This window comes from Nannobrachium achirus (assembly GCF_963921795.1).
Source record: "Nannobrachium achirus genome assembly, chromosome: 8".
In the NCBI taxonomy this organism is placed as follows: Eukaryota; Metazoa; Chordata; class Actinopteri; order Myctophiformes; family Myctophidae; genus Nannobrachium; species Nannobrachium achirus.
The window spans coordinates 13863018-13889659 of record NC_137817.1 but is presented as its reverse complement, the minus strand read 5'-3'; the positions used below and the strand labels follow the sequence as shown (position 1 = coordinate 13889659).

Sequence of the window (26642 nt, the reverse complement as noted above, 5' to 3'; positions counted from 1 at the left end):
TTCCCTTTCTTTCCTGTCTGTCTGGCAGAGTTATCCGAGGGATGTGCGCAACCCCAAGTCGCTCATTGGGCACAAGTTCAGACAACAGTCTTAACAGCTAAGACATATAGAGACAACAATATATAGTGGAACTACTGTACTGCACATACCTTCACATAACCTTCCAACATAGCGACAGTTACATTACTAAGACACCTCGGCCTCAGGGCGACATGCGACCTCGCTCGTGGCCATCTGGCCAGTGATGTATATCGGACCAGTTACCCGTATATGGAGACCCCTGGCCTGGTACCCATATATGGAGATCCATGTACTGTATATGGAGATATGCTGTTAGAGCGTTATGTGAAAGTCCTATGATGTCTATGACATCTGACATCATACCCTTTTATGCCCATACATGGAGTTAGTGTGGTATCTGGTATGTGGCCGATGTGGCCTCCATATATGGGCATTCCCTTATGAAGTCGCTGTTAGATATTGGCTTAATATTAACACATTAAACGCCCACGTGGTGCCCACGCGCCAATCTCTTTGATGTTTACGTGTGCCCACAACGCGTTCGACGCGTTGTACTTTACTGTACAACGCGTCGAACGCGTTGTGGGCACACGTAAACCAGTTACCCGTATATGTAGCTACTGCACTTGGTTACCGCGGTGATGAAACAAACTCCATTTCCCAACATGCAGCGTGAAATTACGTCACCCGGACGTGCTGTCTGTCTCGTTGACTTCCTGTTTAGCGGCTGCACAAAAATGCTGTTTTCTCCGGATTCTCTTCCTTTTTTCTTTTTTTTCTCAAAACGGCAGCCTCTTCTACCGGCCGTAACACAAACACTGTGGCTTAGAATTGATAAAAAGCGGTCCTGACTGAAAGAAAAGATTTTCGCGAAATAAACAGGACATACTTGGATTACATTTACTCGGATTACTTTTCTCGCCAGTACTTCGAAGGTAGGTAAAATGGCGGGTTGCCATGGGCACCAGCAAATTAAACGTCGAATAATTCTGGGCACCCGATGTGTTAATGACATCAGGGAACACCATATATGGGCATGGGATTATGTTAGTGTGACATCACAGTGAAGCCAGAGCTTGATGTCAGAGAGGCAAACCCATTCTGTTAAGAGTGGTTCCCCTGACATCACAGTGACATCAGAGCATGATGTCAGAGCAACAAACCCATGGAACCACAGGGTCAGGTGTGACAGAGATACATACATACCGGTACATATGGACAAGCTGTGACCGTTCACATACTAAACTTGAGACCTACGGTCGCAATTATAGAAAGTATACTGAATTTTTCATCACTTTCTCCTCATTGGCTGTCCTTTATGCCAATCTGCAACGCCTTCCCATACTCTGAACGGGCGTAAGAGCTGAACTCAGTGACTGAATTAGTCAGCGCAACACGTTCACCCGAACTCCTATCAGGCTATGGCATCACAACTGCAGGCGCTACATAAAGAGAGAAATATGCATCAGTTGGTTCAATATTGTAAACATGTTTTATTAGATTGATGAATGGCCCAAACAATACAGTTTAACGAGAGCACCCCTACCCCATCTCACGTCGTTGTCAGCGGTCTGATACAAATTAGCTCGGATCAATGATTAGATCATTAGAGACTCTGCAGCTTTTTTTCTGGTAATGTTTAGTAAGATGCAAGAGTCATGACAGCATTTTTCAATTGTTTATCTTGCCACAAGCTGGTATAATATTTGGAATTATTACAACCCACCTCTAGCCCCTAGAATGTGACCAGACTTATCAGACTGTTTCGTTTTTGACCGATTGTCTGGAGTTGCTTTAGTTAGAGTTGAACACACGTGTGCACACACGCACACTTAACTCATTTCCCGCGATCCCCGTTGAAACCGTTGATTTCCTGCTGTACCTCTCTGCGATACCCGTTGATCCCGGAAATTTAATTAGCTTTAATCATTATGAAACGATTAAAAGTATGGTCGCTGATTATAGCCGATTCTGGCTCTTTAGGCCCGCCTCCTAACTGTATCCTGTCGTATTTCCTGTTTAGACCGGATCTAGGTTTCCATATCCGGTCTGACGTCAAATCATAGCTCCGTTACCATAAGTTTTCCTTGTAAACAGAGGAAGGAGCTGCTCGGTTATATCATCGTCTTTTTTCACGCGTTTTTTTTTTATTTGGTAGCTGTTTGATTCTTGTGCCCGCCTGGCATATGTTCCGCGCACATATCGTCTGCTATGTGCGCGAACGTATCCACGTGTTACCATTGCGCACAGCTGGCCGTTTGCAATGTTTTCTTATGTAACACTAGTACAGCAGGGGTAACAGCCTGGCAACGGATTTGTCTATTCCAATGGATTTTTTTATTCGAAAGCTGTCATCGAGTCTACACGTCTACTAGATGAGATAGTGCACGATGCGTGCGCATGCCCACGTTAAAAGGTAAGGACAATTTGGCAGCTGCTTACTACAGCTATGTTTAAAATGGCAGCAAAATTGTTAAGAATCATGTTCAAATTACACTTTACATTATATTGACTTCAACTCATATCCTGCCACTGTCACAGCAGGTATCGAGGACTTTTATTAGTATCATAATGCTGATCTGATATTCATGCACTGGAGACTGGTACAGTACTTATGACAATAAGATAATTAGCACTATAGCATATCTGAAATATCAAGGGTTGGAATGGGGTTAAGTCCCTGCGCCATACTAGCGTCATGTCCAGTGGATGTACTTGTACATCAAGCTGCCTCACGCTACAGAAACAGGAGATAGGCTCCTGCCCTATGGGCCTCATGGCTCTGCAAGGCTTACTTATATCGGACATATAACATAGTTACTATTAGTACGAGTGTGCTGGCACACTAACTTAAAAATCTGACAAGCAGATGTGACATTTGGAGCAATTAATATAATGTTGCTTTGATCGGTTGCTTTTGGACAAAGCAGCGGCAGACACTTTGTTGATGCCGCTGCTCGGAAGACTGCTTATTATTCCTGGCTCTCAACTCATCGACCGACTGACAGTCTGTGGTGGATTGTTGCCAGCTAGAGGTAGCAGCGACATACCTGATTGATCGATTCTGGTCTGTTTGTGTTTGCTACAATCTTTTATTTGGCATTGGTGTTGGGTGCCAGTGTGTTATTAATAATTTGAAATGGCTGGGTGCTTTTCTGGCCACGTTCCTGCAACGGTTCTGGGGTAATTGACAGGTGGCCAAGTGAGGTTTGTGATTAACTTTATTGACATACAGTACAGGGGCTGGGTGTGCGTAGCATCACACCGAGTTGGCAGATCTAAATAGAATTTCCAAGCTATACTACCTGCTGAAATGAAGTAACATTGATGTGTTTAGGAGGACCTGGGTCAGTGGTGTCCGGGGCAATGCCTGTGGGAAGGGGATTAAGAAGAGGCACGGTCCAGTGCACTTTAACCTTTAAACGGGTACACATTATTGAGTATCATTATTTTGTGATTTTTACTATTGAAAAACAGCACACCGCTCGGTGCCGCGCTGTGAGCTTGTAGATCTGCTATTTTTGAAAAATTGTGAAGTGTCTTTTGAATCCATCTAAGGTTTTTTTGAAAAACCTATGTTTTTGTGTCAGACCCCCAAAATGATATGTATTTGGCCACGGACCCCTATCTCCAAATATTTAGTTCCAGGGACCTCCCAGAAGCAAAATTTGAGTTACAAATGTTCGCTTAAAAAATACATACGTATATTCAAAGATTTGCAAACATTTTCACGACTTTTTCAAAAATAGCAGATCTATGTAAAATGTATATCTGCTATTTTTCAATAGTTAAACCGTTAAATAATTTTAGGCCTAAATGGGTTTAAACTAGACTCAGTGTAGGTATTGCACTCAACGCTCTGGCCCAATGTGGCTATGCTTTTTAAATGGCTGGTCATAAAAGAATCAAATAAAAAATGATGTTGAACAAGTGTTATAAACTATTGTTTGTCTAGCTACAGATCATTTCACTTCACCTGGATATGTAGTTCCACCAACAGTATGATAAACCTCTGTTTCATATGTGCAGGTAAACAACATACATTACACAGTCAATCACGACCATGTACTGTTCTGTTCATGCCTGGGAAAAGTAGTTACTTTAATGCAGGCGTCTTCAACGTTTTCAGGCTAAGGACCCCTTAGTTGAAAGAGAGATGATGCAGGGACCCCCACAACCTTTTCAGAGATTCCATAAAGTTTCAATAGGATTGTACTGTATGCTTATGTAAAGTCCACTACCCATCACACACACACACACACACACACACACACACACACACACACACACACACACACACACACACACACACACACACACTCTCTGTGAGACAGAGTGATGCCATTAACTGTGAGAGCGGATCCTTTCATGTAATTAAGGGTGAGGAGCGGCAGTGTGCGGCAGTGTGCAGCGAGGTCATTCAACTCGTGTCTGAGCACCCCCGCTTACTGTGAAGAATTGTGCTTTTAATTAAAAAGAATCCCAGCCCTAACACACACACACACACACACACACACACACACACACACACACACACACACACACACACACACACACACACACACTCCAGGTTGCGTGCGTTCCTGCCAGAACACGCAGGCTTGATTAGTATTAATCCTTATCACCAGAATGGACAACTTCTCAATTGTGTCTTTTCTCGCCTGGCTAATTTCATGAAGAGCGTATTACAGCATTTTCAATTTCAGCCCACAGTGAAGTAAAGGCTGACAGTCTATCTCTGCAGTGCAGCTGAGCATGTGTGTGTGTGTGTGTGTGTGTGTGTGTGTGTGTGTGTGTGTGTGTGTGTGTGTGTGTGTGTGTGTGTGTGTGTGTGTGTGTGTGTGTGTGTGTGTGTGTGTGTGTGTGTGTGTGTGTGTGTGTACTCAAGCAAGATGAGAGGCAGAATTAAACCGGCTCTGCTGGTGAGTAATACAGGCTATAATTTCATGCTAAATCTAAATAGGAAAATCAGCTCATATCACAGCAAGAACATAAATCTACACAAACCGGGGAAGATAGTGCATAAATGGCTGCAATTTACTCCTTATGTTGGACAATAACATTTGCATAATATAAGTTATATAATGCAGTGAAGCCAGCATCTGGCCCAAAATCTGTTGAATAACAGTGTGATATGATATCCAATAATCAGATTCACTTGATGTCTAGGAGTAGGATGTAGGAGGATGAAAAGCAAGCTTTACGTAAGACTGCCCAACTGACATACGGTAGCTGTGTGAGCAGTGTATCTACGTCAGAGGTCTTCAACAGAGGGTCCCCAGAGTTACTCCGGATGGACATCCAAATCTTTGTGTGATAGAAACTTTTTTCTTCTTTCTGTGCGGTGGTAAACCGCTCCATAGAGTGGCTGTGCGTGTGTCTGTAGCCTTTTTCCTCAGCGTTTTGCCATAGCAAAATGTGTGTACGTAGCATCATGTTTGTCTAGTGATGTCATATGTCGTATGTCTGTAGCCTTTTTCCTCAGCGTTTTGCCATAGCAAAACGTGTGTGTGTAGAATAGCCTGTACATCCTAGACTCAAATCCTATCCTATCCTAAATCTGAAGCACGACCACCGCTCACTTCACATTGGGTGTGATATTTTTATATTAAAGGAGATGACCACCCATTTTCAGTAATCAAATATATCATGTATATATGTTAATGGTGATGAGTGAACATTAGCTCAAGTGCCCCCCCTCCTGTTGAGAGGGGAACGGAGTTGTGACGATTTGGGGGTCACGTGACCAGTGACGTCGGCACATTGTCAAATGCAGCCCGCCCCCATACGTTTCAGTGGGATATCAGAAACAGTGCGACTTCAATTGAAATACAGAGCCTTTTCAGCCATGTCAGTTGTATAATGTACAAGGGCTATGTCTTGTGAGCTAGAATATGTATCCATATCCTATCCAAAACCAGCAGGATCTACTCCTACCGCTATTATTACTTTGTTTACACGGAAGTAGGGCGGAAATACATGCCCATATTTGGCGGAACGTGATGGTGTCTTTCAACGAGCGACGGACGGCCGCATCTCTCGGAGCTCAGATGGAGGAAACGAGGCGGACAGAGAGAGAAACAAGCACAGACAAAGTGAGAGAGAAACACACTTTCTCCATCTTTCTCCAAAAAAAAAAATCTTTTGGGGAGCATGGTGAGGAGCTGGATCCGTCTCGTAGATTGTTTTGATTTTCGCATTTGACTTCCCTCTTCTGAGCGCCGTTCGGCACTCTTTGAAAGACGTCATCACGTTCCGCCAAATATGGGCATGTATTTCCGCCCTACTTCCCTAGTTCTGTGTAAACAAAGTAATAATAGCGGTAGGAGTAGATCCTGCTGGTTTTGGATAGGATATGGATACATATTCTAGCTCACAAGACATAGCCCTTGTACATACAACTGACATGGCTGAATAGGCTCTGTATTTCAATTGGAGTCGCGCTGTTTCTGATATCCCACTGAAACGTATGGGGGCGGGCTGCATTTGACAATATGCCGACGTCACTGGTCACGTGACCCCCAAATCGTCACAACTCCGTTCCCCTCTCAACAGGAGGGGGGGCACTTGAGCTAATGTTCACTCATCAACATTAACATATATACATGATATATTTTGATTACTGAAAATGGGTGGTCATCTACCTTTACCACTTGAACACTAGTGTCCATATCGGAGAACTAGCTTGTAGAGAGGCTTGTAGAGAGGTTTGGTGTAGAGGAGAAAAAAGAGCACACTAAGTACAGAGTGAAAGTCAAGTTTATTAAACTCATTCTGTGCCAATGACGGTTTTTGAAGTTTTTTCAAAAGCCCTGGGTGCCAATGACGGTTTTGACAGTTTTTGTGTTTTTTGTATAGAAAGATGTCAAAATGACCTGAGATCAAAGAGATGCTTTTCTCTGTTTGTGTGTTCGCTCCCTCGTTTAGCTGATTGAGAAAATGTGTGTTCATGTGTGTTCATTCTAGTGGATGGACACTTTTTTTCATTCAAACAGCTCTATCTCTGGAACCATTTGTCTGATTGACAAAATTCTTTTTGCCACTGAATCACAACAACTGTGTCTGTTTCTGTGGGGGAAAAGAAAAAAAAATCGTGGCACATCTACCTTGGAGCCATTTTGGCATTTGGCACAGAATGAGTTAAGTATTGACAGTTCAAGTGGTTAAATGTCTGAAAAAACGAATTTATATGAATCCAAATTACACTGATGATTGTGCTGTCAAACAATGAAACTATATGGAATCTATGAAGAGTTTGTGGTGGTCCCTCCCTGCTTTATCTCTCTCTCAACTAATGCCTCCTTGGCCTGAAAACGTTGAAGACCCCTGGCCTACGTATATATTATGTTTGTCTGGCTGTCTCTCTCTTGTGTATCCCTATGGTTTGGTCACTTTCCCACTGTAAAATCTGGGCTGGCCCGAGACAGAGCCCAGATCTACAAGCTCACAATGCGTCACAATGTGACGCGTTCTGAGCTTGTAGATCGGGTGGAAAACCCTCTCAGCCTCCCCTTCTCTCCACTCTCATCAGCACCCCTGTGCCCAGACTTCACCCTCCACTCAAAGGCTCAGTAAACACATGGCTGTGCAAAGCGATGTGCTTATATGGGTGCCTGTTCTGTTCTCGTTCATGGGAGTAACGATTGGGGGTTTTAGAGGGTTTTTATCTCCAGTGTGTGTCCTTTCATCACAGTTGCTGTGAGAGCTTTGATAATGCCTCAGGAACCCGCAGGCACTGTGGCCTTAGAGCTGTGTGTTGCAGGGTCCTTCAGCTGCTTAAACACAGACCACAATGACAGCAGTGAAGCTCTACTGGCATTGATAATGCACACTGTGTCCTCAAAGCACCGTCCTCAATGGAGCTGGAGTAAGATTCCCCTGAGGGGTGATGAGCACGACAGCTTTGCACCGGTGCACCTATTTCCATCAGTTAAGCGGTGGTGGGAAATCTGAATTTGTAGAGCGGGGTGATATGACTTATAAGGTTGAAGGAAAGAGCATACTTTTACATTTTTAAATGCTACGCTGGTATATACAGTATACATACTGTATGTCTTCATTATACTGAAAATAGAGCCATTATTGCATGTTGGAAGCAAAAATGGCTCATTTTCCTTTACATCAGGGGTCTTCAATAGGGGGTCCTCAGAGTTAATACAGGGGTCCACTAAATTTTTGAGTGATAGAAAGTTTTTTTTCTTCTTTCTTAAATTAACCACTTGAACCCTAGTGTCCATATTCAGAGAACTTAGGCAAAAATAGCAGATCTGAGCTTGTAGATCGGCTATTTTCGGCAAAGAGAGTGTAGAGAGGAAAAAGAGCTGACTAATTACAGAGTGAAAGGTCAAGTTTATCATTGACGGTTCAAGTGGTTAAATATCTGAAAACACAAATTGACATGAATCCAAAATACGCTGATGCTGAAAATACCCTGCTTTACATTATTGGAAGATACTGTACGTAAACATTTGGAGGATCTTTGGTAACTCTATATTGAATTGTTCGTTCACATTAATTACCATCTTATCGTGTGGAAAACACAAAAAAAACATCAGCCTGCAGTAGACAATTTGCTCCATCATCACCACACTAGTTTCCGTCTAGAACAGATCGCCGGCAGAGTTTGTCCCAATCATAAATCTACCTCATAAAGGCTAATGCAACATGGAGAGACATATTTAGCTAACAGTTTAGTGGCGGCAATTAGCGTGGGTGGTTGGCAATCTGGCAGGGTGCCAACCACCCAACATCTGTCCCCTCACCGCCACCGGGGCCAATGGGCTCCCCCTCCCCCTCTCACTGAGGCCTGCACTACCGACTGCCGGTCGTTTGTTCAATCAGCCTTGAAAAGAGGGAGGGCTGGGTCAATAAGGCTCACCTTGGCACCTCCGGAGCTGAAATTAAATGGCGGTGAGAAAAGCCCCGGCCAGCAGAGTATGGGGAAACATTAGTAGGCTATTGTCACGCTGGTGGGAGGCCTCTGTGATTTGTCTTTTTGCGTTAATTAGATTTATTTCCTCAACCAGTGGTGATGGATTTTCCATTTGCCTGCATTTGTATTTATTTTTTTTAATCTCTGAGTCCCGTCACAGACTGTTTGCTCCGAGCCATTTTCATCATTGTTTACGCAATACAAAGGGAATTATTTAGCATATGTGCACTGTACAGCTCCTCCATTCCTCCTTCTCTTTCTCTGTCTTTCACTCTTGGTTTCTCACACCGTGCGATTGGCCTTCTCGCCAGGGGCGTCACAATGGGGGGGAGGGGGGAGAGAGAGTGGGACTGAGTTACTAGGGCCCAAGGTGGAGGGGCTTTAATTATTTTATACTTTACCTATTGAAAAATAGCAGATATACAAGCTCACCGTGCCGTATTTGAATATAATACTTTTTGAGAGAACATTTGTACCTAACATTTTGCATCTGGGGGGTCCCTGGAACTAAATATTTTGGGTGGGTGTCCATGGCCAAATACATATCATTTTGGGGGTCCTTCACATGAAAATATTTGAGCACCATTCACTGACATAGAAACATAGGTTTTTCAAAAAACCTTAGAAGGATTTGAAATATTCAGACTCGCAGACGCGCTGTGTGCTTGTATATCTGATATTTTTCAATAGTTAAAGCACAAAATGTGAGTGAATCCTTGTACCCAGGGCCCAGAAGTTGGTGTGACACCCCTGCTTCTCTATCTAGCGCTCTCTCTCTCTCTCTCTCTCTCTCTCTCTCTCTCTCTCTCTCTCTCTCTCTCTCTCTCTCTCTCTCTCTCTCTCTCTCTCTCTCTCTCTCTGTGGACAAACAGTCATTTCAACACTCCTGCCGGGGGGGTTGGGATGTGGGATCTGGATGTTATGACAGCACTGGATGAAAGGCTGAAGAAAGAAGGGAAGGCAGGAGAAAATAAAGTTCCTCTTATCAGGAACTTGCCAGCAGCGGTGCGCACACAAAGCTCCTCGGGAATCCAATTTAGTCCTCCCTGTTAGCTTAAGTGATATCAGCGCAATTAGCCGTCACAGGTCGGGGTGCGAGTGAGGCGTCCTAAGTGATTTCCTCAAATCACATCGGTGGAAAAACACGGGAGCGTCTGCCGCCGGAAAAAAAACACTCACCAACTCCGAAAATGGATTGCGCTTCGTGCGAGTTACTAATACATGTCAGCCGCCTCCTTTGCTCCATTGTTTGGGTCTGCTCATTCGCACAACGGTTTTAAATGGATTTTCTCCTCTCTCTCAATCTCTCTGTCCATGAGGGTGACTTTGAGCTGGTGTAGTTTTATCTCAACCGTGCGTAACTCAATTGCCAGTTGTTTTGGTGTGCTCCAGCGGATGAACGCTGTGTTTATTGTATGTGTTCATCAGTGAGCAACAGTGAGCAGAAATGTCCTTGGACTAGTTTGGAGAGCAATTCGACAATAAGTAAACATGTTCCCTATGTGCAAAGAAGAATATGAGTGACCTTGACATATATAGCTCCCACACAGACAGACAGACAGACAGACAGACAGACAGACAGACAGACGGGGGGTGGCAGTGTCTCAGTAGGTAGAGCGGCTGCTTTGGAAATGGGTTCCTGGTTCGATCCCCGGTTCCATCTGGGTTAGTGTCGAGTTGACTTTGAGCAAGACACTGAACCCCTAACTGCTCCCGATGAGCAGGTTGGTGCCTTGCATGGTTTCCTCTGCCGTCTGTGTGAATGTGGACGTGAATGGGTGAATGTAATGTTCGTTGTAAAGTGCTTTGGATAAAGGCACTAAACAAATGCACCATTTACCATTGACAGACAGACAGACTGACACACACACACATTTAACATCTTTATTTGCCTTCACATTTAACAAGAAATTCTTGAACACAAACAGTATAGTAGATGCACAAACTCGGGAAACTCAACAATACGTGTTTCAGGCTGCAGATCACGGATACAGGAAGCATTGTCTCCTTCATATGTGGCAACTACCAACTATCTCAGACACTGAACAGAATTTAGCCAATGCCTTAGCTCTTGGCTTGGGCATTCCTGCAATCTGCAGGCCTCTCACAACACATTTTGAGGCTTCCAAATGTGAACACAAGTAGTTTACATTTGTAACCAAGCTGGTACTTTAGCACTGTGGTAAGGAATTCCTCTTCCAGGCTTTGTTTGAATGTACAACTTACTTCTAAAATAGTCACTTCTCTACTGTCCTTATAAACACCAGTAAAACTCCCTAATCGGGAGATAAGCGACCATCACGTCGCATACACAAACTTTAGAAGGCAATGGTAGCCAGTCAGGAGGGAATATGGGAAATGGGACAGATCCATGTTGATGACATGACTTGACAGAGATATACTGTGTACCGCTTTGCATGATTTTAGGGCAAAATCTGTAGGAGCAGTGTCCAAAAATGTGTTTTGCAAGAATCGGCCTCATGGTGGCGCTAGAAGAGGGCCATGTGAGAAATGAGTGGTGGCAGCCAAGGAGTGTGTGTGCAAAGTTTGGCATGGATAGGGGCAACGGTGGCGAAGATATGAGTAGTTTAACGTGGCGTGTGACGGACAGACTGACAGACTGGTGGAGCCTGTGGAGGTTTTGATAGTAACAGGTCGCAATCAACAACATTGTTGTGTATTAGCTGTGACATCTGAAAAGGCATCATTTTTATTATGGCAGTTGAAACACTAGCTCATACATTTGGGCAGATGATGAAACATATGAACTTATGTCCTTAACTAATAGATCAACAATTCTGTTGTGCCTAGCAATGTACATTCCCGTATATACATAGCAGCCTTTCAGAATAAGTGACAGAGTTTCAGTAACTGGATTGTTATTATTATGGACATTCCCCTGGCGTCATGGTAGCATCAGCCTGCAGTGTTGTGCCAAGGACCGCCCATTCCAATCACAGTGCGTCCTCTCCGGGACTTGGCACCGCACAACACTGCCGTAGATATTCATCATGGTAAAGTGTCATGGCGATCCACCAATTATATTTTGAGTCATTTTGTGCACAAGTGGACATTATTTGCCAAATAGTGGTGCCAGATGAAAGGCCATCGGCTCAGCAAAATCAGAAGGGTTCATTCATCTTTGCAGTGCTTGAAGGTGCATAGCAAATTCCGTGGCAATCCAGGCAGTAGTTCTTAGACACTCAGACAAACATAGCTATCCTTAGAGCCCTGCTGCTAGCGGGGATAAAAAGACACGCATGCATGCACACACCGTTTCTCTTCCATCATGAATGCTGACATCCGTCTCCCTCTCTTTCCCTCTCTCTCTCTATCTCTTCCCTCCCATCTGCCTCGTCTGCAGGGGAGATCTGCGCCTTCAACATCCACGGGCTGGAGGCTCCATTCGAGGCGGTGGTCCTGAACGGCACGTCTGGCGAGGGCCAGCTGAGGGCCCGGGGCCTGGTGGACTGTGAGCTGCAGAAGGAGTACACCTTCATCATCCAGGCACACGACTGTGGCTCCGGACCCGGAGGCACCGAGCTCAAGAAGTCCCACAAGTGAGTGAGGAGGGTGGGCTCTGGTTTGATATGATGTACATTTGTGTTCAATTCTTGAGACTTATACATAGCTGTTATAGTTTAAGCAGGGGTGATCCTAGAGTCTGTGAGGGGCCCTAGGTGAAAATTCCCACTGAGGCCCTTCAACACACACAGCAACATTTTTAGCACCCTTGGGGCCTTTCTGGGGGCCTTTTTTTTATTTTATTTTGGGGTGTTGTTATGCCAACTTCACACCAGAAATGTAGCCTACAAGCCTATCTTCTCTATTTACTTCATTTTTAATGTTTGTGTAGTCCATCTTTCAATTTGTACACAGGACATTGAAAGAATGCATATACAGTAGAATGAACATCCTTCGTTTACCTTATTTTACCATTATATTTGCCGTAACTTCATCCTCTTGCAGTATGCTTCACTTACCTCTATATTTATTTTTCTTTTCTTAATCTTGTTTTTTTCTCTTTCTTTTCTCGCACCATAAGAATAATTCCACTGCTCCATAATACCATGGATGTCTTAGTTCGTTAGAACCATTTCAATTTGAAGAGAATCAATCATCATTGACCACACCGCCTAACTGCACCTTATTGAACACACAAGTAGACCACAGGGGCTCGATCGGTTTTCTGCTGAGATGTCATTGCAAAGGGGTGTTGTGGTCGCTGTGCGTTTGACACTCATACATTGCTGACTGTGCATGGGTAAAGTTTGTTGTTCTCCTATTGGCGGGGTCCCTGGGCAGATGTCTGGTTCGCCTGGTGGAAATGAGCGCCTCTGGCTGTTAAGTCTTATGTAGATGCTTCTTTTGAAAAGAAAACAGAGCTGAAATGTAACTGTCTTGGAATAACGGCTTAGTTATTAGAATGCAGCTTACCAAATGATTGGCGATTTCTTTGGTGGTTGTAACTACACTATAGCTACAAGGTACAACATAACTTATAATAATAATATCACCATTATGCAAGAGCCTTGAGTATTATTAATCTCCAATTATATCCACTTAAGCTTCATCACATGCAGTCTCATAACTGTCCAATTGGTATTTCATCATCGTGTGGCATTTTCATACTGTCTGCGTCTGCCCTATTTGTTTATCTTCATCTGATCTAGTTCAGGGGCTTGAAGACAATGCTGTACTCTCATAAAAGTCATTGCCTGAGCTTTGGATTCAAGGAATCGTGTGTGACAGGAGTTTGACATGCATTTACTAGGTTACAAAAATGGAAAATGGAAACAGCTTTTGATTCATGATGGTTTCGCAGTGTAAGCTGAAGTTTGAGATAAACCTTATATCCACACTTTACATGCTTATAATAATAACCTTTTTACATTAGCAGAAACCTTGTAGAAACCTCCATGTGTCAAACACCTCTCTCTACCAGCACCACTAAACTTCTTTAACGGGGCCAACAGTTAACGGTTAATAAGTCAACTCATTATTCTGTGGTGTGACAAACTGTGAATACATATTGCATATTATTATTGCTTTACAGGGTCTTTAATACTAACTAAGGCAAGGCAACTTTATTTGTGCTTATACACCAGTGTAATAGTGCTTCACAGAATACAAAGCATTCACAATTACAAAGTGCAACAGTAGACTAATCTAAACTAAAGCTATAAGAGCGTAGCAAGTAGACCTACTCCCAACTTTTGATGCAAAAATAATTGGATTGAAAAAAGAATCCTGGGTAGAGTAGGCAGAATGTTTTTGACTTAAAGGTGTCTAGAGTTGGGGCTTTTTAATGTCATCTGGGAGGTTATTCCAGGTCTGTGGTACATGATTATATACAAAATGCTGCTTCAAGATTTTTTTTGTTCCTACCTGGCAGTGGCTCAGACAGTTATTGTATATCTTTAGATTACTACGATGCTTAAGCTTACACAATTACTTAAAATCAACCTAAAGCACACCACGTCTCAGACTTTAGCTGTGTAGGCAGCAGACTGGTGCAGAAGACAGACTATATTTGGCTTCAGTTTAAATGGACTGTCCTTTAAGCCAGCAAATCACAGAGGAGCAGGCTGGCCTTTCACACTCACTCGCTGGCTCCGATTTTAGATGCAGAGAAATAGAGGAGAATCTCTGCCTGAGGCTGTGCCCAAATTACACATGACAAGTCACCAACAAAGATGGAGAGCCGTCTGGAAAATTAACAGCTAAAAAGAGAACGGGGCAGAGGATCAGGTGTGACACGGAAGCCGTTTTTAAATTCAGTTTCTATTCCTTTGTTCCGCTCACCTGTCATGGTGGCAGGAATTAACCTTACTTCAGTATAGAAGGACATTCCCACCAGGGTAGAGTGGAATGAACCAAGACGAGACTGCCCCACAGTGGCGTCAGTTCAGAAAAAGCTAAGGTATGGCAACATGACTGGTGTCTTAGCAACAGGCATGATACATTTATTTTCTACGGTTTCTTGGGCTGGATCTGGCAGCCTGGAACGGTTGTTCAAGTGCAGCTAAAATTGGCATGTTAGTAAATGTGCCACTAGTTCACATAACTTGTGAACTTAGATTTCCAGCACAGACGAGTCTACATTTTTGCATTATAAAAAGGGATCCTGCCAGCCACCACCTGACGGCTGCAGCTTTAATTTCCCAATATACCATTTTGTCAAGATGGGGAGAATACATGTGTGGAGAATATAATTATAATACCTTGTTGAAGTGACCATTTTGTTAAATTTTGTATTTGTAGTTATTTTACTGTAATTTAACAACATAATAACCAGCACAGATAGACAAAGAGACATTCATGGATTTATATTTAAAAGTAACTTTTATTTTCCCCCCTGGACCCAGGGTATGGCAGCTGCATACCCCTGCCATACCCAATTGACGCCCCTGCTGCCCCATGCAAATTCAGCCTCCTGAATGTCAGACATGTGTCTCATTCATACAGAACAGGAAAACACAAATAAATGGAGGCTCGGTTGGTGGGCAGAGACATATACTGCTTTCTACATGACCATTCTAGTAGTACAAATAGTTACTCTGACAGTCTACGAACAGGTGAAAACATGGCTTGCTTACTCCTGTGAGAACAGATGTCCTCTTAGCAGAAGGCTCATAGGGTTATGGCTATAATCACAAATAAAACATTGTAGTAGTGTGATAATTGCTTTACTGCCGGCCTGGGCCACCCTACACAGTAAAATACTGAGTTCTGGACATGTATACAGTGCAACACTCAGGATCTTATTGAGTACTGCCTTTTTCTGGACACTCTCGTTCCTCCTTTCTACTGAGTCAAAAAGGTTTGCCCTAGCTCTGCTGCTGCCTTCTAGCAGTCTGTCAAGCATCCTCCCTGTCTCTCTCGTCACTGACTCCTGTTAGTGTTTTTAAAGGGATATTCCACTTTCAACAGGGAGCAGTGGAAGGGCCTCTCCACATACACACCCATTGTAACTTCAAACTCCATTTTAACCATGATAGATTCATTAAAAACACCATTATTTTTTCTGGTGACTCATACTACCCTCCTAATACGTGAGCAGGCTGTGTTTTTTCATTTATTTTTAATAATTATTTGGGAAAATGGAAAAAAAAAATATTAAAAATAAATGAAAAAGTTATCGAAAAAACACAGCCTGCTCACATATTAGGAGGGTAGTATGAGTCACCAGAAAAAATAATGGGTGTTTTTAATGAATCTATCATGGTTAAAATTAAGTTTGAAGTTACAATGGGTGTGTGTGGGAAGAGGCCCTGGTCCTGAAGTGCCTGGTAACATTTACATCAAATATCTAAATATTCAATCAAGCTAATTAAAAACTGTTCAGGGTATTCATAAAAGCCTGATTAGATGATAAAATTACCAAAAGTTTTTTGAGAGAGGGCGAGATCATTTAGCGACCTACAACCGGGTTGCAACGTGGTCGGTAGTATTCAGCGACCGGGTCGCTAAATCAACCGACCGGGGCGCAAAAGCTACCGTCCGGGTCGCTAGATCTACCGACCGGCTCGCTAAATCTACCGACCTAAAACTGCAGCCCGGTCGGTAGATTTAGCGACCTGGTCGGTAGATCTAGCGACCTGGCCGGTGATTTAGCAGCCCGGTCGGTAGATTTAGCGACCCGGTCGGTGAAAACTAGTGACCAGGTTGCGACCAGGTTGGAGGTCGCTAAATGATCTCGCTCCTACTGAGTTTTTTTTAAAGTGAAATATCCCTTTAAATATTTCTTCAAGGTGCTTGGTTAAAAATGGAGGCCCTTACTGGCCTGTGAAAGAAGAAAGAACTGTTGAGACAGAAATCCATTTCCACAGCTCTTTTCATTAGAAAGGCTGCCTTGCTTTCTCTTAAGAGTGCCGAGTCCACAGCTTCAGGTTTATTTCTTTGTTTCCTTATTTAAAAGGATCCCCATTAGCTGCCACGCGAAACTGCAGCTAGTCTTCCTGGAGTCCTGAGACAATAATATACATTAACAATAAGAAAAGATTACATTCTCAATGTGTTAGCCTACACACATAAAAAATGAAATCTAGTAAAGCATTTCACAAGTGATTTATCACATAAGTATATCAAAAGAGGAAACCACAACCACATGTTATTGACTGTACTGAATGAATGTACAGTAAGTAAGGCGGTACCGCCAGTTATTATGTAAGTCTACGCTTCTATTTGAAACAAGCCTTTCCTTTTACGCTATGAACATTATTATAGAATTTTGAGAATCTGTTGAAAATCATTTCTGTTCTATCTAATTGTATTTGGGCCATGAGAGTACTAACTTCACGGCAGGGAGTCTTGTAACAAGCTTCGGTTGCTAATTAGGATCTGTAGTCAGCAACCATTTCCACTACACTATTCTCTTTCTAGCTATTACTCTTTGAAAATAAATAATTAAATGAATAGACAATCTTTCCTTTTACTCTAAGCAAAATTGAGACGCTCATGCATTTCAGCAACACTTGTTCTGGATGAACAACCTACAGTAGGTCCAGCCTTGCAGCCTTGTTTTGAGGAACTTGACAAAACAACTGTGAAGATTTATGGCAACCACACTTTTTATCTGATCAGACCATGACAATATACAGTCAAGCCAAACCCCTAAAAGGTTCACAGTTCCAAAGGAACACGGCTTCAACCCCTTACAGCTTATGACATGGCCTGTTACATCACTGTTGTCACTTTGATAGGGTTGGGGTTACGGTAAGGGTAAATTGTACCATTGCCAGGTAAGATCTCCACCTTGAGTAATAATGTCTAAAGACTGGAAACTTCTAGGTAGGTTTATACTTGTATAACCAGTATGTTTACATTAAGGTCAAGTAAACTATGGTACTTTTGCCTTTGTCAAACAAGATACACACGGTACGAGACACAAGGATAACAGCGAGTGAAAACCAGATGTAATGAAATAGGTAATTAAATAGGTCCGTAGCACACTACAGCAATGCAACCAATTTAAAAGTGACATAGTTCACATAACTTGTGAACTTAGATTTCCAGCACAGACGAGTCTACATTTTTGCATTATAAAAAGGGATCCTGCCAGCCACCACCTGACGGCTGCAGCTTTAATTTCCCAAACTGACTGCAAAATATCAATAATTGTATTGAACTGTCAACTGGCAACACCAGAGAGCCTCTAGGACAGGTACCCTTTAACAAAATATTGAACCCTGTCTGAAGATTAAACCCCCTGAACACATATCGTACCTTCATGGGCACAAACTGAGCTGTTGCTTAGGCAGTCTAGTAATTAGGCATGAGGGACATATCACTTCCTGCCTGAGGTGTCTCAGTTTTAATCTTCCCCCAGCCCTCTCACCTGGCCCAGCCTCACTTATTTAATGCAGGCCCAGGGTTAAGTACTAGGAGGCTGTCATAGTGGAGGTAATGCATGCACGTCGTCAGGATTATGTGCACCCCCGGGCTGTGTGTGTGTGTGTGTGTGTGTGTGTGTGTGTGTGTGTGTGTGTGTGTGTGTGTGTGTGTGTGTGTGTGTGTGTGTGTGTGTGTGTGTGTGTGTGTGTGTGTGTGTGTGTGTGTGTGTGTGTGTGTGTGTGTGTGTGTGTGTGTGTGTGTGCGCGCGTATGCACGCGCGTGTCAGAATAAGGGATTTAACAGCAAATGTGGATGTGACTAGACACACAAAGACAGGTGCTGACGTATGTGTGCAGCAGACACGCACACGCGTGCACACGCGCATGCACGCGCACACACACACACACACACACACACACACACACACACACACACACACTTGCTGCCTGCATATGACAGAGCAGGTTATTAAAGTTGTCATTGGAAATTCACACAGGGCTGCATGTCTCCACCTCTCTGCAGCTTGGAGAGTCTAATTATCTCACAAAAATACACTGAAAGATACACACACACACGCACGCACACACACACACACGCGCGCGCGCGCACGCACTCACAAACTCACAAATGCTGAGTCAAATTCACACCAGTTGTACATTTACATAGAAATAAGACACGTTGTTGGAGAAACACATATTTTTGCAACTCAAACACACGCACGCATGCAAGCACATGCACACGCGCGCACACACACACACACACACACACACACACACACACACACACACACACACACACACACACACACACACACACACACACACTATTGGAAATTGCTATTAATGTTGCTGGGACCTCTCTACCCAGGACAGATACTCCAGTAAAAGAGCAGACTTGGATTCCAGAATAGCCTTTATATAGGATTTGCAGCAGTACAGTAGAATGGCTGACAGAAGAATGATGGATGGATGATAATAAAGGACTGTATTTGAGTGGTAGTTCTGTAAACAGAATAAGACAACGTATACAATTACTTATAGTAATATCAATTAACAACAAGCCCTTTAAGTGCATTTAGTAACCTACTACAGAATGTATTGCATTAAAGAAATAAATGCCCAACAGAAATGCATTAAAGCAACTGGCATCACACCAGGGAAACTAGTATTCCACATGTAATGTGGCACACATTGAACACAGGGTCATGAAACACGACATCACAATGGAATGCTAACAGCTAGCTAGCTAGGCTAGCGAAATTAGCATATGAGCTAATCAACACAACAATGACACAGGAATTCACATAGACACATTACTGCCTAAAAACGTCATGTACACCAAATATAACATATCTGCACATAGTAAACATTTAAGTAATACAATGCAGTAATGACTTACTCTTCACAAACGCACTCTTAGAATATTGCAGATTTAAGGCACTGTGTAGACATGCTCTGTCATTTCACTGTTCACAATTAGGACCCAAACACTCACAGAGCCGCGTGATTATGGATCCAACTGGGAAAGATGGATAACCACGCCCCGGACTCATTTTTGAAGCTTGTGATTGGCTGAACCGGACGTAGGGAGCGCTCCGTTGTAGTCACTTGGACCGCGCGAGGTGCACCAAAACCCAATTATCATGGCGTTTATCGTGCGCTTGCCCGGGCCTTACGGCCTGGGCATAAATATAACGATTGCATTCACCACGGCTTCGTAACTCGCGCGGCGCTCCGCCGGCCGCGCGGCCCTGCCCTGGCCCTGGCCAGCGGCCCAAGGTCCGCTGGCCTTCGCGCCGCTTGCAATGTCGTGGACAATAACTGAAAACGAGCGCTCTTTGCCGTTTCCATCCATCTTTCCCAGTTGGATCCATAATCACGCCACAGAGCCACCTAAGTGCCTGACTGAAGTGGAAAATGTAGCTGCCCAAAAGGGTGCCTGAACAGAATAAACACAGTATTAAACTCAGGGCACAATGGAAGGGAATTTACAACACACACACACACACACACACACACACACACACACACACACACACTCACACACTCACACACTCACACACACACACACACACACACACACACACACACACACACACACACACAGTTTCTGTGCCTCCCTCATAATGGTCTTATGAGGGAAGTGCAGTGTTGTGCTGCTGAATCTTTCCACAGAAGAAACCAGGAGGACTCCACAGCTCCCTAGGTCTACCCTTCCCCTCTCCAGTCATCTCAATCCTCCAATATCTTGCTAACTTCAGTCAGTACTTTCCGCCCCTTCATCTCTCTTTTGTATGTCCACGTTGGTAGGTGTGGGACGCCCTCATGATCGATGCCCCTGTGTTGGCTCCCGTAGCACAAGGTTAAAGGTAGTAGTTCACCCTCAAAATGACTTTTTTTCTATTGATTAGTCACGCCATGGAGAGTAGAGTTCAATAATATTTTTTAGTTTTTGTCACATTCCTAAGACAAAAATTTGATATGAGTAAATTAACCCCCATTGATTCCGGATGGGGACCCGTTTCGAAACGGGTCCCCATCCGGAACGAATGGGGGTAAATTTATTGTTATCACATTTTTGTGATAATATTATTGAACGCTAGTCTCCATGGCGTGACTAATCAATAGAAAAAAAGTCATTTTGAGGGTGAACTACTCCTTTAAGCTCCCGGTGTCTGTTGGCAGTGACCGGCCAGCCTCATTCCCCTGGTGGCTACTCTCTACTCACACCTGGTATATCTCCATACATATGGATGTTGGTAACGTGCTTGGACTTATGTAAGGAACGTGTCCCCCCACAATGTCTAGATGTTTGGAGGGAGATTCTGTCTTCCCCATCACTGGTGTACACATCCTAGTTGCCTCCACATTTGCAGTGACGAATAGACAATGTATCATGCATTCGGCTCCTCTTCCTCATCCAGCGAATTGATTCCTTACCTCAGCTGTGTATCAGGCTTGGAGGTCAAGACTTGTTGAGAATGCCCTCCAGTCATATCAGTTCCTCTGGCTTGGCTTGGGGACCCTTAGACTCAGTCGAGACCTGTGACCTTATGGAGACCACTGCATGATCGGAGCCCCAAGAGATGTAAGGTTTAGCATTCAAGATAGTAACTCCACTTGCACCTTGCCAGTATGTAGTCCTAATACATACCTACTGTACATACATACATACTGTAGTATACGTACAGTACATACATACATACTCTGTGAACACATCTAGAAGACTAAGTTATCTGCAGCGAATGCAGGGAAAGTTAAGCTCAGTGAACACATACTTGTCATGTCCATGTTAACACAAGAAGAACCTCTTTCTGTCAATCAACATACTGTACACTGGTTATTATTCTGGAATGTATACATTTTTATTTGGTTTACATAGCATGGGAATAAGTTGTTTATTTTCGCCGAACATAATGAAATGAGAGAATATAGTCTGTGTTTCAATTATGAATACGCGTTTCCAGGAAGCGTACCATCTGTGCTTGTCCGCTTGAGTTACCAGACAAAGGAAATTGTGGGTTGTTTACCATCCAGGATTCAGACCACGCACAGTCGCTGCTGTCTGCAGAGTCAAGAAAGCAAATACACAGTCTGTCACTTGTTAGTGTATACAGATCAGCCATTCTTTAGAATTGGGACATATCATGTTCTACCAAAACATTTTAAATTATTACAAATATAATGTTGAGTGAAAATGTATTCTTAAAGGAATTATATATATGAATTACATATTGATTTCGTTTTTTTTATTTTTTTTACATCTTAAAAAAAAAAAAAAAAAAAAACTAAAACTAAACACAAGCATGAATACAAACAAATAAATAAATATGCCCCAGGTGAAGGAGTTTAAGACTGTAAGATGTCAGATATGCCATCTTATGGAGTTGACAATGACATCTTAATACATAAACAGTGGGACATTGGCCCACTAAGGGTTTAATAGACTGTGATCTTTTCAATTATCTTTCCTGGCATAATTGAAAAGGTTTTTGTCCAGATTCTCAATAAGTGGTGATATACAGTACATGTACAGACACAGGTATGAAATCTTATGTTATGTTTATGTGAGTACAAACACACACATTCTGTACATGCAGGTGCACACACAAAGGCACATACCGTTTGACAGGAGGTTAAATGGCATTCTGTCTTTACGCTCTCTACCTGTGACTGATTGTATTGATGATCACAGCTTCCCGTTCCTCATCTTCCGCTTTACAAGAGCACCATTGATCTGTGGTGTAATAGTCGCCCAACTCTCATTTTATTCATCAATGATGTCGGATCCATACTATCTGATCCATGTCACACCGGAGCTTGTACAGCTCCCTGGGTGCCCCTGAGATGTATTTGGGCAGGGGGTGGGGGTTGTCACGGTAAAGATTGAAATGGGATTACACTGCATTACAACAACCTAGTTCTCCTATTCCACTGGTGCCCATGTAGCTGTGTGCCAGAGCCCCGGGCTGTTGTCAGCCTGGATGTGGGATTTACCTGCATGCTGACAAGGTTGCTATCCTGTCACATGTGGGGGATCTTACCAGACCTTTGTTTGTTCGGTTTTGTTTCCTTTGGTTATGTGCTTCTGTTTACCAATGACATTATCGGATCATGGGGTTCTCAGCTTTTATAAGACTTGATATATCTGTTGTTTGATCCCCAGTAGTTAGGCTGGTTTAGTATTTGTGTACCATTTGAGCATATCTCAAGGGCAAAATGAATGAATTTGTGTGTGTGTGTGTGTGTGTGTGTGTGTGTGTGTGTGTGTGTGTGTGTGTGTGTGTGTGTGTGTGTGTGTGTGTGTGTGTGTGTGTGTGTGTGTGTGTGTGTGTGTGTGTGTGTGTGTGTGTGTGTGTGTGTGTGCATGCATGCGTGTGCGATTATTTTTTTTGTTTTTTTAATTTATTTTTAATAATGCACATGACTTGCTCTTTTGGCACCGGGGTTGTTGTAAAGGCTGGTTGTTATCCAGACAGAAAGCCCTGTGACTCTAGTCTTTATCCTCTTTTGTTCAGTGCTGTTGTGATGCTGCCTGCAGCCCCAGGTCATGAATCCCCCCTGCTGTTTGGCTCTGTGTGGTTCTGTGTTGGCTTGGTCCATTCTCCTGGCTCCCTCCTCTCGGGTCGAGGCTTGTTCCCGAGGAAGGATGATGGCTGTGGGCATAAACACCTGTACGCTGGCACCATGCCCACTGTGTACATGACACACACACACACACACACACACACACACACACACACACACACACACACACACACACACACACACACACACACACACACACACACACACACACACACACACACACACGCCCTAGAGAGCTTGGCGTCTGCTTCAAACAGATGTGTGCCCTCAGCACAGAAAGATGCACACACACACACACACACACACACACACACACACACACACACACACACACACACACACACACACACACACACACACACACACACACACACACACACACACTTACAGGACTCTAAAAGACCACACAGAGACCCGTACCTCATTGAAACTTATCAATCAGATCCAATCATTTTATTCAATCCCATGTCCATACAATCGTCCCAAACAGCCCCCATTGGAGCAGAACATGTGCTTTCCTCTCTACTGGTGGGCAGAGTGACGAGGCAGGGGGGTAATGTTTATGACTGAGAGTCATTAATATGACAAAACAAGGCTCGCTGAGGGATTTATGACCTGCTTCACTGCTGCCACCATCTGCCACTGACTGTCACTACAGGCTTCTGTTGCTGTTTTAAAATGCCACCATCATAACCTATTAGGATCACACTATCATAAAATGTATACATTTTATTTAGTTGATGTTTATTTGGAAGGGACATGGCATATTAATGAGCATTGCACATACAATGCTGTGTAAATACACCGGATTTAGCAAGAATGCTCATTTAGCTCATGTAGTCCCCATATGGAAGCAAGCAACACCTACAGAAAGAGCACATATAAACATTACTAAAAGGGTACAAACAGAAGAGAAAAAACAACTGTAAAAAAAAAAAAGCCTAGTTTTGACCTAAAATATAGACACTTAATAGACTTGTTGATGCTGTTTGATTTGTCTTGTTCATTCTTAATTATGTTTAGTGCTGTTTTGTTTTATTTTGCTTGTTTGTTTTGTTGATTTGTATAGTTTTGTTTGTTCTACATAGATAAGTATCTGTAACTTGAGGATGTCCTTGAAAACGAGATGGTTCATCTCAATGGTTTATTCCTAACAAAGAACTTCTATATAATACACCTATGGATGTATAATGGACTCTCTCACTTGAGTTTTCTCCCACAATATTCTCCAGAGGCATGGCGGTTGTGTAGGCCAGGGATAGGCAACTTTTATTATCAAAAATGTATAATGAATATGTCTGGAGCTGCAAAATATGTCCATTATTGCTTTATTTATTATTTCGTGCTTTTTCTGGCCTTTCAATATTACTTTATTGTTTGCTCATTTCTCAAAGCAAGTATACCAGTAAACTAGCAGCGTTGGCGGTGAAAGCAAACAAACCAGGCATTAATGTATTCTTTATTTTCCTTCAATAATTAGTTTCTTATTTTTATCTACAATAATAAAGTAGAAATGCACTCTGTCGAGGTGCCAACTTGCTCCTTGCGCACAAGTAGGCCATGCATGGACTACTTGTGCGCAAGCAGAGCGCACCATGATATATTATGATATATGCGAATGCCAATGACATCACCACTGGACTGCATTACCTGGAATACTGGTCCCTCCTTGCCTGTTAATGATGATGTTGCTGGTCCCTGATTGGGATACGGTCTTAAACAAGAGAGGCATACATACATACAGTACATACAGTACATACCCAGCCGATCGCAGTACTTGCACACTCTGCTTGCGCAAGTAATGATGATTCAAATGTGAAAAGAAAACCTTATTCCTTTACTTACTTCTTTTCCCAAGCAACTTGGAGCCACGAGAGACGGCCTTGGAGCCACTAGACTAGAGGCTCTAGAGAAGCAGGTTGCCTACCCCTGGATAGGCTATCTTTCCCACCATCAATAAACAGTACCTTTAGCCAATAAGGAAGCAGGATTGGATGTAAGTTTATGGATATATCTTTAGCCAATTGATTGAATTGAAGTATTTATTAGAAGTTTGCGTAGGGAAAACTCTCTTAGGGCAACCACTAAATTATGCTGACGTCAGGCATGTCCATTCCTAAAGTATATGGGATTATTTGCAGATTTGGCTGACGTTGGACTATATATACATGGGCATATACTTTAGTATCTTTATGCAAAGACAAAGGGGCATGGTTTGTGTCTATGTGTTTGGTTTGAATAGATTGTGTGCAGCCTTCCTTGACAGTAGGGGGATAAAACCGTGTGTAAATCCATTCTGCTAGCATCCCTATGCTCTCTCTGTACTGTCCACTCTCCCCTCTTCAGCCAGCCTTATGTTTACATAAACATTTACACCTCACTTTAATAGGATAACTGCACTGGCAGCACCACTCCCCCTGCCATAATCCTTGCTGCTCTCCATGCTGTTGTTTAGTTTAAGACGAACATCCCCTTTGTTTATTTTTGGCGTTTTCTGGGACTAGGAAACTGGGAAACTTGATTGCTCAGGGAACTGCTCATCCTCATTCATCATGCGATGTCAGTCGATGAATCGAAGTGGGTGATTATGCAATCAGTTGCCTGCGAGCCATCGGGGGAGTATTGATGAAGATGTTTTAGCATGATGAATGGTATGGTTTAGTTTCATTAAGTGCAGTTTAACATGAATTACTGCTGACAGATTGCTTATGGGATTATTAATCAGTGCAATGCAGCATTGCTGTTGTGAAAATCCACGGCATGACATCGAAGGCGGTGACAGATTAATCGGTTGACGAAGCTGAGGGTTTACTGTGCCATAGCAAAAGAATCAAAGCGATCCATCCGTTCTGGTCAAAGAGCACATGTGACTCCCCGGTGCCAAGCTAATTCATCACGGGTATTTGATTCCACCTTTACCATTCGAATGTATCTATCAGCTGAGTAGCTGCTGTAGTTAATGTCTTACTGTCTTCTACGGCAGTGCCTTTGAGCAAGTCACTGGGGGCGGCAGTGGCTCAGGGGTAGAGTGGCCACTTGGCAACCGGAAGATTCCCAGTTCGATCCTGGTTTCCAGTTCGATCCCGGGCTCCCCCAGAGTTACTGTCGAAGTGTCCTTGAGCAAGACACTGAACCCCTAATTGCTCCCGATGAGCAGGTCGGTGCCTTGCATGGTTTCCTCCGCCATCAGTGTATGAATGTGTGTGTGTGTGAATGGGTGAATGAAATGCACAATCTCTGTAAAGTGCCTTGGATAAAGGCGCTAT

At 43.2% G+C, this 26642-nt stretch overlaps 1 protein-coding gene across 1 annotated transcript in view; it reads left to right on the top strand.

Annotated features, from left to right (window-relative positions):
* Window positions 1–26642, top strand: part of LOC308289775 (calsyntenin-2-like) — a gene marked incomplete at both ends in the record, with an annotated part of 308051 nt that overhangs the window by 179281 nt on the left and 102128 nt on the right. The window contains one exon of the mRNA XM_080731527.1: window positions 12318–12513. Coding sequence (XP_080587653.1) covers window positions 12318–12513 — 196 coding nt within the window. The remainder of the gene's footprint in view (window positions 1–12317; window positions 12514–26642) is intronic.